This window comes from Babylonia areolata, chromosome 4 (assembly GCF_041734735.1).
Source record: "Babylonia areolata isolate BAREFJ2019XMU chromosome 4, ASM4173473v1, whole genome shotgun sequence".
Taxonomy (NCBI): domain Eukaryota; kingdom Metazoa; phylum Mollusca; class Gastropoda; order Neogastropoda; family Buccinidae; genus Babylonia; species Babylonia areolata.
Genome location: NC_134879.1, coordinates 9777752 through 9792908, shown reverse-complemented (window position 1 = coordinate 9792908; position 15157 = coordinate 9777752). Strand labels below are relative to the sequence as shown.

The window sequence follows — 15157 nt, the reverse complement described above, 5'->3', positions numbered from 1 at the left end:
TGGGGCTGATGACTAGATCTTCAGGTAGATGGTTGTTGATAGCACAGTGCTATTTAATCACACTGGATTTGTTCGAGTGACAGGGGACTGACTGCTTTGGGGAAAAAGCTATTGATGAAACGATTGGATTTCGTCCTTATACTTCTGTACCGTTGACCAGAGGACAGCATCTCGAAAATCCCAAAAGCTGGATGTGATTCATCCTGGTTGATTGATTTTGCTTTTTTGAGTAGCTGCTTATAATATATGTCTTCTGGAGAAGGTAGATCAGCCCCGGTAATCTTGGTGGCAGTTTTTACGATTCTGTTAAGGGCTGCAACTTCTTCCTTGGAAATGTTTCCGTACCAAACAGTGATAGCGAAGGTTAGCACACTTTCAATGACTGCTTGGTAGAAATCAACCATGATTTCTTTTTTAATTCCAAACTTTTTGAGGCACTGAAGAAAGTACAAGCACTGTTGTGCTTTCTTAACAATTTTTTCTATATTTTTCTCCCATTTCAAATCGTTGGAAATGATCAGTCTGAAAAATTTAAAGTCGCTGGGGTCTAATTCATGGATCGAGACTATAATAGTCCCGGACAATGACGAAGTCTGAGACTTCATAGTCCAAGACTAAGGCAAGTCCGGGTCTACGAGAAGTAAGCTATTCATACAGTCAGACTTCACCTCTGACAACGAAGTCGCGGACTACGTGTGCGAAGTCTCCGACAACAGAGGTCAAGCTATTTTTAACTGGGGAAAGTAGTTTCGTTTCATGGAAGATGGGTTTCTTTTTCCACTGCGCATGCCAAGTAGCACAGAAGTATTCATTTCCGCTTCGTGTTTGTTTTGATCAACTTTCATCAACCTTTCGACACATTCGGCTATGGAATCTGCTAAAAGGGTAAAGAAACCGAATTTTTCGGATGAAGAGACTGCACTGATGCTGGAGGAAATTTCAACGGAGGCAGCTTGCCTGTTGTCGGCCTTTCAGACCGGTGTGACGGTGAAGAAAAAAAAAGAGATTTGGGACAGAATAACCGATAAAGTGAACGCCATAGGAGGGAACGGGAGAACGCAGGAGCAAATAAAAAAGAAGTTGAAAGACTTGAAAAGTTCGGTCCTCCGAAAAAAACAAGAGGCATCACGAACAGGGGGAGGTGCGCCCACACCATCAATCCCTTTTGAGGACATTGTGATGGGCATCCTGGGCTCAAACACCAACCTGACAAGTGGCATTTCACAAGGTAAGGTAGCTTTGCTTACTCAGTGTGTTTTTGTCTGAAAGAGTGTGAAGCCATAAGTGTTAATACACACTAATCTAAGGCAAATACCCTTGCACTGACATAACAGTGGTTTGTCAATCAGCTGTGTCATCAATTGACCAACTGCATGCTGAAGGCATTTAGTAACAAAACAGAAACATATATAATATTGTCTTTTCTGATTGTGTGCGTCTATCCTGTGTTGTGGAACATAAGTTGCATGGATGGGTAGGGGGTGGTGTGTGTGTGTGTGTTGTGTGTGTGTGTGTGTGTGTGTGTGTGTAGCCTGTTGACTGGTTGTGATAATCTGACAGTGGATTTGACATCATAACATGATTCAGTTACATTGAAAGAAATAACCTTGCTATTACAAAAAAAATAATAAGAAAAGAAAAGAAAGGAGAGCAACCAAGCAACCAACCAACCAAACAAAAATCAAATCCGCAAACCCAACATATTGTATATTGTAGTGTTTTCTTTATTTTTTTTTAACCTTTCTCAGTCTGACAATTTCAGATGCAGAATATAAATTATTTATTAATACTACAGGCATAAACTAAGTCTCAATATTAGTATAAATGAAACTGTTTAAAACACATTCAACAGGATTGATCTTTTATTAACTGCCTTTCCGTCCACAGATGAAACGACTGACACTTGGGACTCACAGCGGACAAGCAGCCCTACAAGTTCACACAGTACATTGGAGTCACAGTGGTCTTCCCACACTTCTCAGTCTGGTATGTATCTTGATTCTTGTTATTGTATTAGAATGCAGTTAATGAAATGATGAAGGGGAATGGGGAGGATAAGGAGAAAGAAACCAAAAGAAAACTCAATAAGTGAAATTAGGTCTCGTGCTATGAATGAAAATGTACATGAATAACAGAGCTCAGTGGTGGATACACGTACGTGCGCGTGTGTGTAGGTGCAAAATTAACTTTACTATAAGACAATATTAATTATAAAAATTATGTTTTGAGATTTGACCTAGACTCAATTCCAATAATATTTCTATTTTCCTCGAGTATTTTGCCCATTTCAGTGGCCTGTGGGTTGATGTATTCCCGACAAAAATGTGTGTGTGTGTGTTTTGTTTGTTTGTTTGTTTTTAAAAAGGAGGGGGGAGGGGGACTTCTGTTTATGATAATTTTTGTCTGTAGGAAATTGTTTTTTTTATACAAAAAAACAAAACAAAAAAAAACCACTTAACTTTTTTTCCCTTTTCTTTTTCTGTATCGATATGGAGAGCCAGCGAGCAAGCCACCATGAGCGAATGTGCGTGTGTGTGTCTTAGATACCTCATTAATATTCATGAGTCTGTGTGGCCCGGTGCAGTACCGAGTTGCAGAAAAAAATTGGCGCCCTTCTTGTGCCAGACTTTCTCAGAAAAAAAAAAAAAAAAAAAAAAAGTTCATGATTGAAAATTTCAAAATAATGACACATTGAGTGAAAAATTTCAATCTCAATTCGATCTCAAAACTAAAATGCAAGCGAAGCACGTAGTTGTGATTAGATGTTAAAAAATGCCCAAAACAAACACTCTTCCATCCTGGATACATCTTCACTGGAATGATTTTATGTGATTGCAGTGCCAGTGATGGGTCCTTCACAGGATTTTGACTTTCCTGCTGGAACAACTTTTCATACATTAGGTAGTATTTAAAAATTTTCTTTCTATAACTTTGCAGTTAACCAAATTACATGGCAGTGGATACTGTAAATAAGATAAAGAGAAATGATGATTTTAATAATAATAAGAAGAAGAATAAGAAGAAGAAGAATGCTATTTGGGCATGGATGAAAGGTGCAATAGAAGTGGACATCATCATCATAGTAATGACACATTCTCAGTTACTTGCATGCAACCTTAGATGTTACACCAAAACTAATTTGTTTAGAGTTTATAGTATTCTGTTAAAATAAAATGTTCATTGGGTATGGTGTTAAAGTGTCTATGGAGAATATCTTTACATTGTGTAAAATCTGGAAAGTACACTATGCTCTTCATTTTCAGATCTTGCAATCCCATCAACGCCACAGAGGGATCGACCCACTTCATCCACTGTTACTTTTGAAATGCAGCTTCCACATCCACCAAGTCCATCAACAGTCACACCAAGTTCAGCTGCGGTGATGCCTACTCCAGTCAATGTGATGCCTATTCAAGAGAGACCAGCCAGCACACCACCACGGCTTCAGTCCACCTCTACTAGAAGATCCAAGAAAGGCGGTTCGAAACGCTCACTGTTCCACCCTGAGGCTGAGCAGGCTGAAACAGAAGATGAAGGTGAGAAGCTCTGGAAGGACTTTCTTAGAAGTGAAATTCAGAAAAACAAACTCAAAATGCAGCTGATGGAGGAGCAGCTGCGGCAACTCAGAGACCAAACTGGAAACTAGTTGTTGAAACAGTTCACCCCACCCCTTATCTTTTGTATCCAAAAGTGTAATGATCAAAACTGAACATGTATACATTTGTTTTTCTTTATCAGTCATTTACAGTTGCTCTCTAGCCAGGGAGAGAGGGTTTGGGGCATTTTTTTCTGACTCACTTTTTGGTAATCCCCCCACTTCTTGTGGTATTCCGGCCTATTTAAGTAAGAGAGCTAATTTTGGTAAGAGTGCAGTAGCCGCTAACCTAATAATTTTTTTTATTTGAACCCAACTTTAAAGTTACTATTGATATTGTTGGAAATATTTTGGGCTATTCTTTCAATATTATAAAATAAATTCGCCTGTTTATAGTATGTGGTCGCCTAATATAGAATATTTTAATTTGGTTAATTCTGCTACTAGGCAACTAGGACCCACAATGCTGAGCGGAAGACTGGCAGATTCCCCGCAGATTTTACTCGAACCTCTAATAATTCTTACTGGGACCCTTCCTGTCCTCCAGAGGAATTACATTTTACCTTGCCAGTATTTGTCATTTCAGTCATGAACAGAGTGCTGCCAAGTCAGGTCATTTTTTTTTTTACCTTTTCATTATTTGTCATTTCAGTGATGAACAGAGTGCTGCTCACACAGATTGTTTACATTTCAGTCATGAACAGTGCGCTGCCTAGTCATATTGTTTGTTTACATTTCAGTCATGAACAGTGTGCTGCCTAGTCAGATTGTTTGTTAATATTTCAGTCATGAACAGTGTGCTGCCCAGTCAGATTGTTTGTTTACATTTCAGTCATGAACAGTTGCTGCCTAGCCAGGGAGAGAGGGTTTGGGCATGTGCTCATTTTGTTCCAGTTTGTTAAAGAATAAACCAACCAATTTCACATTTTTTAATAAACACTTGAAATGCAAACTGAATACTTGTACTACTCTGTGTGTGTGTGTGTGTGTGAGAGAGAGAGAGAGAGAGAAAGAGAGAGAGAGAGAGAGAGGCTTAATTTGTGTACATACCACTGGTACGAGTATTCCCAGGTTGACAGAGGTTTACCAAATTAGGATGGACACACACACACACACACACACACACCTCTGTTTGAACTTGGAAATCTCAAACTAGAAAAGCAAAAGAGACATAATTCTGTCATTGAAGTAAATTAATGTCATATGTCTGAATGAATGAATCAAATTAAATTCCAGAAACACTGATACTATAGTGATAGTGATACTTACCACAAAACATATTGCATGAGAGACTGGTTTCAGAAGTTCATGATGATCCTGTCCCAAACCACCTTTCCGGCAGCTGTCCTTCCTCTTTCTGTTGCATCAATAGGGTTGTTGTCTTCATCCATGTCATCATCAGACTCAGAGCTGCTGGAACTTGATTCAGACTCTGAAGAATCTGGAGGTGGTGGAGGGAGACGAGACCGCCTGGCTCTGTTGTGCAGCAGGAGGCAGACAACAATGACCTTGCAAGCTTTCTTTGGTTTGAGTCGTAGACCTGCTCGCAAGCAATGAAAGCGCTGTTTTGCCACGCCAATGCACCTCTCAATCGTTGTTCGAGTTGAGCTGTGTGAATAATTGTACTGTCTTTCTTTGCGAGTACGAGGATTTCTGAGAGGTGTCATCAGCCATGGACGGATCATGTACCCACTGTCCCCTAAGATGATCCCTTGAAGAGGCCTCTGGTTTCCTTCGAATGCCTCGAACAGTGGTGACAGTCTGAGCACTCTGGCATCATGCACAGATCCAGGCCAATTTGCAACTACGTTGATGAACAGAAGGTCTGCATCACAAACCACCTGGAACAAAAGGAGTTTTTTTGTGTACCAGTGCACTGCTGCACATTTGCAGTAACAAGAGCCTTGCCAATGGATCCTACAGTAATGTAATCCATACAGACAAGACAAGACAAGACAAATTCTTTATTAACGAGGGTAATAGATAAGCAAGTATACATGCTTTTTTTCATCCAGCCCTCGCCCCAAGGCGGGGAACATAGAAACGGAAAAAGAATAAAGAAAAGCAAATTACCGTATTCAAAAAAAAAAAAAAAAAAGTATGAAAAGATTGAAGATAAATGTAATTATACACAAAGAATATTCAAATATTTATATGCACTCTCTCATTCTCACTCCCTGCCCCCCCCCCCCCCTTCCCCCGCACCCTCTATTCCTGGCACACAAACCTTTCCCCAAAGATGGGGAACACTTTAAAAAAAAAAAAAAAAATGACAACCTGTATGAATGACTACTTAAATGACTGCACTTCCCCACCCCCCATCCACCCACCCCTTCCCTCAACACACTCACCCCTATGCACATACAACTTAATCATCTTCATCATTATCATCATCATCATCATCATCACCACCAACATCAAGTAAATAAATAAGTGACAGATTTTCGGAAAAAAAGGTAAAAACAGGACAAAACAGGGAGGGTAACTAACTGGACAGAGAGGCGGGAAGAGAAAGAGAGAGAGAGAGAGAGAGGGGGGGGTGAAGGGGAAGAAAAGGGCAGATACATTAGAAACCGACATACAATGTAAATGAACAACAAATATTCCTATTCAACCCTTATGGTGGGAAATATTTATGGTACAACTGAAAATGGACATTTCACACATTGTGCATTTTATCAAAAATGTACTTTTTGACAGAAACTTTAAAGTTCTCAAGCCCAGTTATATTTTTTAAATAAGAAGGTAAATTGTTCCAGTATGATCCCCGCTGTATACTAGGCTGGTCTTGAACATGTCGATTCTGGGGAGAGGCAGTTTGAACTTGTGAGAATATCTATTGTTGTTTATAGGAAAACTGTTTAGAATGGTAGGAGGAGCCTTACCAGCAGCAACTTTGTGCATTATCAAAGCTTTATTGTATTCCAGTCTTTGTTTCAACGGAAGAATATCCAGTGATTTATAACCTTTGGGGGTTAATGAGTTAGATTTTAAGAGAACTAACTTAACTGCTCGTTTATACAATCTGTTCAAAGGTTTTAAAGTATTTGCACTGGTTGAGTCCCAAACTGTGGAGGCATAATCTATGATTGACTGGATGTGTGCATGAAAGATTTGTTTGCGAGCATGGATATTGAGAAAATGTTTTACCTTTGATAGCTGAAATACTCTCTGGGATAACCTTTTACACAAATAGGACACATGATCAGACCAGGTTAGATTATTATCTATAATAATACCAAGTACTTTGTGTGTTTTAACTTCTTCTATCTTTGATCCAGATATGAAAAGAGAAAATAAATCTGTGGTCGTGTTTTGAGAGAGAGAGAGAGAGGCGGTGTGCAGAACATTTCATTCCAAGGCTATTGTTTACACACTATGTAGGCCTACATAAAACACTTAAAAGGGAGGGCTACAGTAACCTTGAATTCATAACAGTTTATGGCATGACCCTTATTGTGCAAGTCTATGAAGTAAAATAATAGGCCCTAGTTAATATGAAAATAGTGTGAGACAGGTTGAGGGCAGTAAAATGTGTGTGTGTGTGCGTGCGTGTGTGCGTGCGCGTGTGTGTGTGTGTGTGTGTGTGTGTGTGTGTGTGTGTGTGTGTGTGTGAGGAAGAGAAAGAGGGGAGGGGGGAACTTACCTGCACATTGATAGAATGGAAGTTTTTACGGTTCACGAACTCATGTTCCTGCTCGCTGGGTGCCTGGATGGGAACTTGTGTACCGTCGATACACGCGAATGTGTTCGGAAACCTTTGCATGTTAAAAAACTTGACTTTGGACAGATTCGCCTCATGCTGTGTCGGCATTCGGATGTAGTAGTTCTTCAACCGAAGAAGGGCCTCCGTGACACGTGTGATGGTTCTACTGACGGTGGGCTGGCTCACTCCAATCAAGTCTCCGACTGCATTTTGAAACATCCCAGTTGCGTAGTACTGTAATGTTATAAGTACTTGCAAAAGAGGGGTAAGCGCACCCTTTCGATCAATGTCAAACTCCAACGATTCTTCTATCTCCTCCGTAAGTTGGAGAATATTTTGGCGGAAAAAGCGAAACTTCTGGTACACTTTTGCATCACTGAACACCTCAAAAGGGTGTGTTCTATCTCTAAAAATGCGGAATCGCCGAATGTTAAGACGATTTCTCCGCTGCATATGTCGGTATGCGATGATAGCAGCCATTTTTGTTTGGGCATTTAGACCCAGACTACGCTCGCTACGCCTGCTAGATCGCGGGTGTAAATTTCACCCGTTTAGTCCCTCGTTTAGTCCTAGACTTCGCATAGTCGGGCTCCATGAATAGTTTACAACGCGTTTTAGTCCGAGACAACTGAAATAGTCTCGGACTTCCTTCAAAGTCCCGGTCCATGAATTAGACCCCTGATGATCTCTACTTGCTTGTCTTTAATGACAAGTGCTCAGATCTGGTCTTCCTGAAATCTAAAATTAATTCTTTTGTTTTTGATATGTTGAGTTCTAAGTCGTTTTGATCACACCAGCTGACAAGTTCCAGTACTTCTTCCCTATATTTTGACTCATCACTGTTTGTAATCAGCCCTTTTACAGTAGTATCGTCGGCAAACTTGACCATGGTGTTACATTCATTTTGAGTTGCACAGTCATGTGTGAATAGTGAGTACAACAGTGGGGATAGAACACATCCCTGTGGGGTGCCTATGTTGAGAATGCATGTGGAGGAAGTGAGGTCACCAACTTTAACAACTTGCAGTCTGCATCTTAGAAAATTTAGGATCCATGCACAAATTGATTCAGGCAGCGAGAGGTCTTTCAGTTTAAAATATAGTTTTGATGGCACTATTGTGTTGAACGCAGAGCTATAGTCAATGAAAAGGATCCTGGATGCGGTGGGAACATCAAAACTTATGTGGCATTTGATTTTATTATTCTGGTAGCTAAATCCTACATTTATAAGTGTAAACAGGATAACAGTCAGCCTGACTTGAATATATTTAGAACACTACTTACCTACAGATACAAAATAGAAAAGCACATAGCAAGGATACATTTTAGAATAAATGAATTCTCTGCCAACTGGTGTTATTACAGAAACGTGCTCAATGAAAACCCCTGACTCCATTTTCTTCACTTTTTGGATACTTGTTTTTTTTTGTTTTTGTTTTTATTTCGCAAAAACAATCAGTGCCCAAAAAATAATACGTATTTGCACTTTTGTTTCATGATAACTTGATACAATTAGCTAAAAGAAGGATTCTGTTTACTACTATTAGAAAACCTTCAGCATATGTCAACTTGGTAGCAATGGGGCAGTTGTAGCTCTATGATGTCTATGAACTATGTCATCTGACTGTCAAATGTGTGCAGCCAGTTGGGAATCAAGGTGTCACATTATAAGTGAAACGTTTTGTTTGTTGTTGTTGGTTTTTTTGTGTTAAAAAAAAAATTTAAGCTTTGTTCTTCATCTTCTGTGAAAATACCCTTGCTAATTATTACCATGTTTGTGTAATATGCAACTTGTCACAGGAAAATTGTCATGGTGATGATGTTGAAGAGAAAATATAACGAGAAAATATAACCTTTTTTTGTTTTTTGTTTTGTTGTTTTTTTTGCTTTGTTTTTCTTCTTCTGTGAAAATACCCTTGCTAACTATTACCATGGTGATGATGTTGAAGTGAAAATATAACCTTCATTGCAAGGGAGAAAAAAAAAATGTTTGAATTGATTGTTTATATCTACGTATCCATGTATGGATCATGTTTATGTGTGTGTAGTTTGCTATGTAAGTTTTGGTGTGTATATGTAACACTGATGTAATATGTATGATATCATGTATATTGTAAAGCACCTAGCACTGTTTTCTGGACAGAGGACTATACAAGTATCCATTATGTCATCACTATCATTATAGTTGTTGCTGCTGTTGTTATTATTGTTGCTATTATCATTATCAGCATTATTATTATTATCACTGATTATCATTATTATCATTATAGTTGTTATTATTGTTGTGATTACTATTATCACTAACGTGTAAGAAAAAGGACGCACTGAAATAGGGATTGAAGCAGGCGCGGCTGAGAGGAGTGTATGGGGTCTCCAGGAGATGGCCGGCATGTGGGTAGTGGATCACTTCAATCAGGTGGCGCCGGTCCTCAGGGTACAGCTGCCGAAACTCGTCGCTTTTACTCGGATCTACTTGGCCGTCGTCGCCGCACGCCAAGGTCAACACTTGTACGTCTTTCTCCCACAACTGAGAAAGAGAAGGAAATATTAACACGTGAACAACTCACAGGCACTGTACAGTGACAGGCTGGAAAACATAACACAATTTAGTAATGACAGCACAACTCGCAGGTGTTTCACGGTGACAGGCTGGAAAACACAACACTACTTAGTATGACAGCACAACTCACAGGTGTTACACGGTGACAGGCTGGAAAACACAACACTATTTAGTATGACAGCACAACTCACAAGCGTTACACGGTGACAGACTGGAAAACACAACACTATTTAGTATGACAGCACAACTCACAAGCGTTACACGGTGACAGACTGGAAAACACAACACTATTTAGTATGACAGCACAACTCACAAGCGTTACACGGTGACAGGCCGGAAAACACAACACTATTTAGTATGACAGCACAACTCACAGGTGTTACACGGTGACAGGCCGGAAAACACAACACTACTTAGTATGACAGCACAACTCACAGGCGTTACACGGTGACAGGCTGGAAAACACAACACTATTTAGTATGACAGCACAACTCACAGGTGTTACACTGTGACAGGCTGGAAAACACAACACTATTTAGTATGACAGCACAACTCACAGGTGTTACACGGTGACAGGCTGGAAAACACAACACTATTTAGTATGACAGCACAACTCACAAGCGTTACACGGTGACAGACTGGAAAACACAACACTATTTAGTATGACAGCAAAACTCACAGGTGTTACATGGTGACAGGCTGGAAAACACAACACTATTTAGTATGACAGCACAACTCACAAGCGTTACACGGTGACAGACTGGAAAACACAACACTATTTAGTATGACAGCAAAACTCACAGGTGTTACATGGTGACAGGCTGGAAAACACAACACTAGTATGACAGCAGAACTCACAGGTGTTACACGGTGACAGGCTGGAAAACACAACACTATTTAGTATGACAGCACAACTCACAGGTGTTACACTGTTACAGGCCAGAAAACACAACACTATTTAGTATGACAGCACAACTCACAGGTGTTACACTGTTACAGGCCAGAAAACACAACACTATTTAGGATGACAATATAACTTAAAGGCGTCACACAGTGACAGACTGGAAAAAAACAACACACTATTTAGGATGACAGCACAACTCACAGGTATTAAACAATGACAGGCTGGAAAACACATCACTATTTAGGATGACGGCACAATTCACAGATATTAAACAATGACAGGCCGGAAAACACATCACCATTTAGGTATGATCACCAGCACAACTCACAGGTATGATACAGTCATCAGACAGTATCCATACGTCCCTCAAGACGAGGCCCTCCTCTGTCCGTTTGCACTTGTTCATATCCCACCTGACAAAAAAGCAACACACACACATGCAGTACACACATAACACACACACACACACACCTACACACATGCATACATCATTAATAATCAGCAACACTTGAGCAGGCTATTTTCTTGCATGCATTTCAGTTTAACGGAAAAGAAAGCCAAAGATTTTAATTCAAAAAGGAAAATAAACAACCCTGATCAGTTCTGACATATATCAACTGTTACGGTCATCAAAATGATCAATTACCTGGTGACATATCACCTGTTATAGTAATCAAAACGATCAATCATTCAGGGACATATATCACCTGTTATAGTCATCAAAATGATCAATCATTCAGGGACATATATCACCTGTTATAGTCATCAAAATGATCAATCATTTTGGGATATATATCACCTGTTATGGTCAAAAATGTTGAATCATTCAGTGACACATATCACCTGTTACAGTGAACAAAATTTTCAACCATTCATTGACATACATCAACCATTCAGTGACACATACTTCAACCATTCAGTGACACACCTTTTTCTTTCTCCCCCTCTGTCTGTTTGTCCACTTCACACACACAGAATCACACATCTATATACGCTACAATTCTCTATCCACAGTACCTTATTGTATTGTTGTGTGTTACTTTTTGTCACAACAGATTTCTCTGTGATAAATTCTTAGTAACACAGAAAAAATTTGAAATAATAAATCATGAAGGTGTAACGGATAAATCAAGGAAAGCATCAACTGTTGTGTGAAAAGTCCTTCAAACAGTTTGTCAGTGGATGTCATTACATCAAATGACAGATGGTTCAGTGACAGTGAATGCCATCCAATGATCCATCAACTTATTCAGTGAATGTCGAGTCAGTAGACTTACAAATGTAAGAGTAAAGAGTTTAATGGTTCAAGTGAAGGTTAAAAGTCTTTTAATTAAAAAAATTAAAAATTTCCAAGCATTTAGTAATGAAATAAGTATAAATCTTGAATGTTTCTACACACAAAAATCATCCTAATGCAAACCATGCTTCTCTTGCACCAACCCATGTTCTGTGAATCAGGCTTTCTACAATGCACACACACACACACACACACACACATACACCCATACACACACACACACACACACACACATGCATGTGCACAAACATCACGGCTGTTTGCCCGAAAGCTTTTAGTTGGGCCAGTTCACTCTGCTAAAAATAGTAACATGAAACCGGCGCAGCTAAACACCCGCGCGGTACACCGCGCGAGCACGGACGGTAATGCCAAGCCGGCCTCTTGTCTGTGCTTCACACACGCGCGCAGACTGAGGCCGAGCTTGACCTATAAACATGTAAATACGATCTCAGTGGGCAGCAGGGACTTTCGCGCGACGGTACTCTTGAGATAACTGCTATTTATTAATGTTACACTGCTCACATACACGAAAGATGGAAACTGGCAACAATTCAACTGTGTGAAGGGAGCTATTCAAAATGAAACGTAAAACGCACAAAACGTTGGTTTCTAAAACAGGCAGAAATAAGAGAGAGAAAAATGAACAGTATAAATCCACTTCCTCTTCACATTAAGCACTTGAATAACGGAAGTTATCTATTGGTAGAAAAGTTGTTGTTTTTTTATATATAAAAAAACAAACAAACAAAAACAAGTGAGTTTCAAGCACTTCTCACATTTTTAACATATTATGAACAATTTCCACATTTTGAATACAATGTCAGGAAAAAAGCAAACAGTGAAATGAACTAAACACACACACACATACACACACAGAGAGAAAGAGATGGTGGGATGGGTTTTACAACAATTAAATGAGTTCTGAGTTCTCTCTCCCTCTCTCTCTCCCTCCCTCCCTCTCTCTCTCTCACACACACAAACACCATAAACAGGCACGCATCGCGCGCGCACACACACACACACACTCTCTCTCTCTCTCTCTCTCTCTTTCACATAATGGCAAATGGGCAGAATAACAAACAAAATCTCAGACAATGAAAAAAGAAAGGAAGTGGATGGAGACAGAGAGTTGAGCAGTGTCAGACTGTGTGAGGGTGGAAACACCACAGCACACACTGTCACACACACACACACACACACACACACACACACACACACACACACTGTGACACACACACACACACATACACACTGTGACACACACACACACACACACACACACACACACACACACATACACACTGTGACACACACACACACACACACACACATACACACTGTGACACACACACACACACACATACACACTGTGACACACACACACACACACACACACATACACACTGTGACACACACGTACACACACACACATACACACTGTCACACACACACACACACACACACACACACACACATGGTCTGCCTGCAACATGCTTCTAATATGTTGTGCGTGCAACATGCATTATTGATAAACAAACAAAAATACGTTTACACCTCTCCCCCCCCCCCCAAACACACACACTTTTACATAATGTCAAATGGAAAGAATGACAAAAATTGTGATAACATGAAAAAAGAAAGAAAATGGATAGACTGGGATAGGGAGGCGAGCAGTGTCAGATTGTGTGAGGGTGGAAAAACCACAACACACACACACACACACACACACACACACACACACACATGATCTGTCTGCAACATGCTTCTAATATGTTATGCATGTAACATGCATTATTGATAATCAGACTTCTTCTTCTTCTTCTGCGTTCACTCGTATGCACACGAGTGGGCTTTTACGTGTATGACCGTTTTTACCCCGCCATGTAGGCAGCCATACTCCGTTTTCGGGGGTGTGCATGCTGGGTATGTTCTTGTTTCCATAACCCACCGAACGCTGACATGGATTACAGGATCTTTAACGTGCGTATTTGATCTTCTGCTTGCATATACACACGAAGGGGGTTCAGGCACTAGCAGGTCTGCACATATGTTGACCTGGGAGATCGTAAAAATCTCCACCCTTTACCCACCAGGCGCCGTCACCGTGATTCGAACCCGGGACCCTCAGATTGAAAGTCCAACGCTTTAACCACTCAGACCAAAATGCATTCATACACACACACACACACACACACACACACACACACACACACACATACATGATCTGCCTGCAACATGCTTCTAATATGTTATGCATGTAACATGCATAATTGATAATCAGACCAAAATGCATTCACACACACACACACACACACACACACACACATACACACACACATGCTTGTACTCACCAATGGTGAAATGAATGTCTTCTGATTCCAACAATCAACAGACAACTGCTGCCACATCACACACTGATCACTATATATGTTGACATGATACTCCACAGGTGCATGGTCAAGAATGCAGATTAGGACAAGCTATTGTCCATTAGCATTATCTGACTAACATGCTTGTTTTTTCTTTCTTTTGTTCTTTGCACATGTCATGGGATCTGAGATAATACATTTCAACACAAAGAAATGTTTTTCACTCCCTTGCAGTTCTGCAGTGTTGGCTTCTCATTCAAACATAATCAGTTGCCACAGTGGTGCAGTTCTCAGGCAATAAAAGGAAATAAAAAGAGTTATGTACAGTAATAGGAACAACCAACACAGTGTTAATCACAGTTACAAGGCAACATGGAGCTATGTACACTTAGAGGAATCAAATACTAAATTGTGTTCATTTACAAGAATGAATCAGACACAGCGCTATGTATCATTGTATGGTAGCAAGAATGAAATAAGCATGGACCTATAGATAGTAACCAGAATGAAACAGACATGCAGTTATGTGCAATATCAATGAGAAAAAAATACCTGATGAAGATTTTATGAGAATAAAAGAGACATTGAGAACTCGAGGATACTTTTTTCCACCCACCCATCCACACACACACACATGCATTATGTACAATTTCAAACAGAAAAAAAACACCTGATATGAAGACGAGTTATGAGAATAAATCAGACTTTGATTGCGAACTCAATGTT

General features: G+C 39.9%; 2 protein-coding genes across 6 annotated transcripts in view; one reads left to right on the top strand and one right to left on the bottom strand.

Moving 5' to 3' along the window:
• LOC143280837 (acyl-coenzyme A amino acid N-acyltransferase 1-like) overlaps window positions 1-15157 on the bottom strand; it is a 41170-nt gene that overhangs the window by 10056 nt on the left and 15957 nt on the right. For all 4 annotated transcript variants that reach the window (XM_076585550.1, XM_076585548.1, XM_076585551.1 and 1 more), the window contains 2 exons: window positions 11094-11178; window positions 9627-9828 (listed from right to left, as the gene is read on the bottom strand). In XM_076585550.1, coding sequence (XP_076441665.1) covers window positions 9627-9828; window positions 11094-11178 — 287 coding nt within the window. The remainder of the gene's footprint in view (window positions 1-9626; window positions 9829-11093; window positions 11179-15157) is intronic.
• LOC143280836 (uncharacterized) lies at window positions 824-4546 on the top strand. 2 transcript variants are annotated; one of them, XM_076585546.1, is made up of 4 exons: window positions 824-1228; window positions 1888-1986; window positions 2839-2901; window positions 3264-4546. In XM_076585546.1, exons 1-4 carry the CDS (start codon window positions 868-870, stop codon window positions 3644-3646), a joined length of 906 nt encoding a protein of 301 aa, XP_076441661.1. In that variant the 5' UTR covers window positions 824-867; the 3' UTR covers window positions 3647-4546. The 2 variants fall into 2 exon arrangements, with proteins under 2 accessions (XP_076441661.1, XP_076441662.1); XM_076585547.1 differs by lacking the exon at window positions 2839-2901.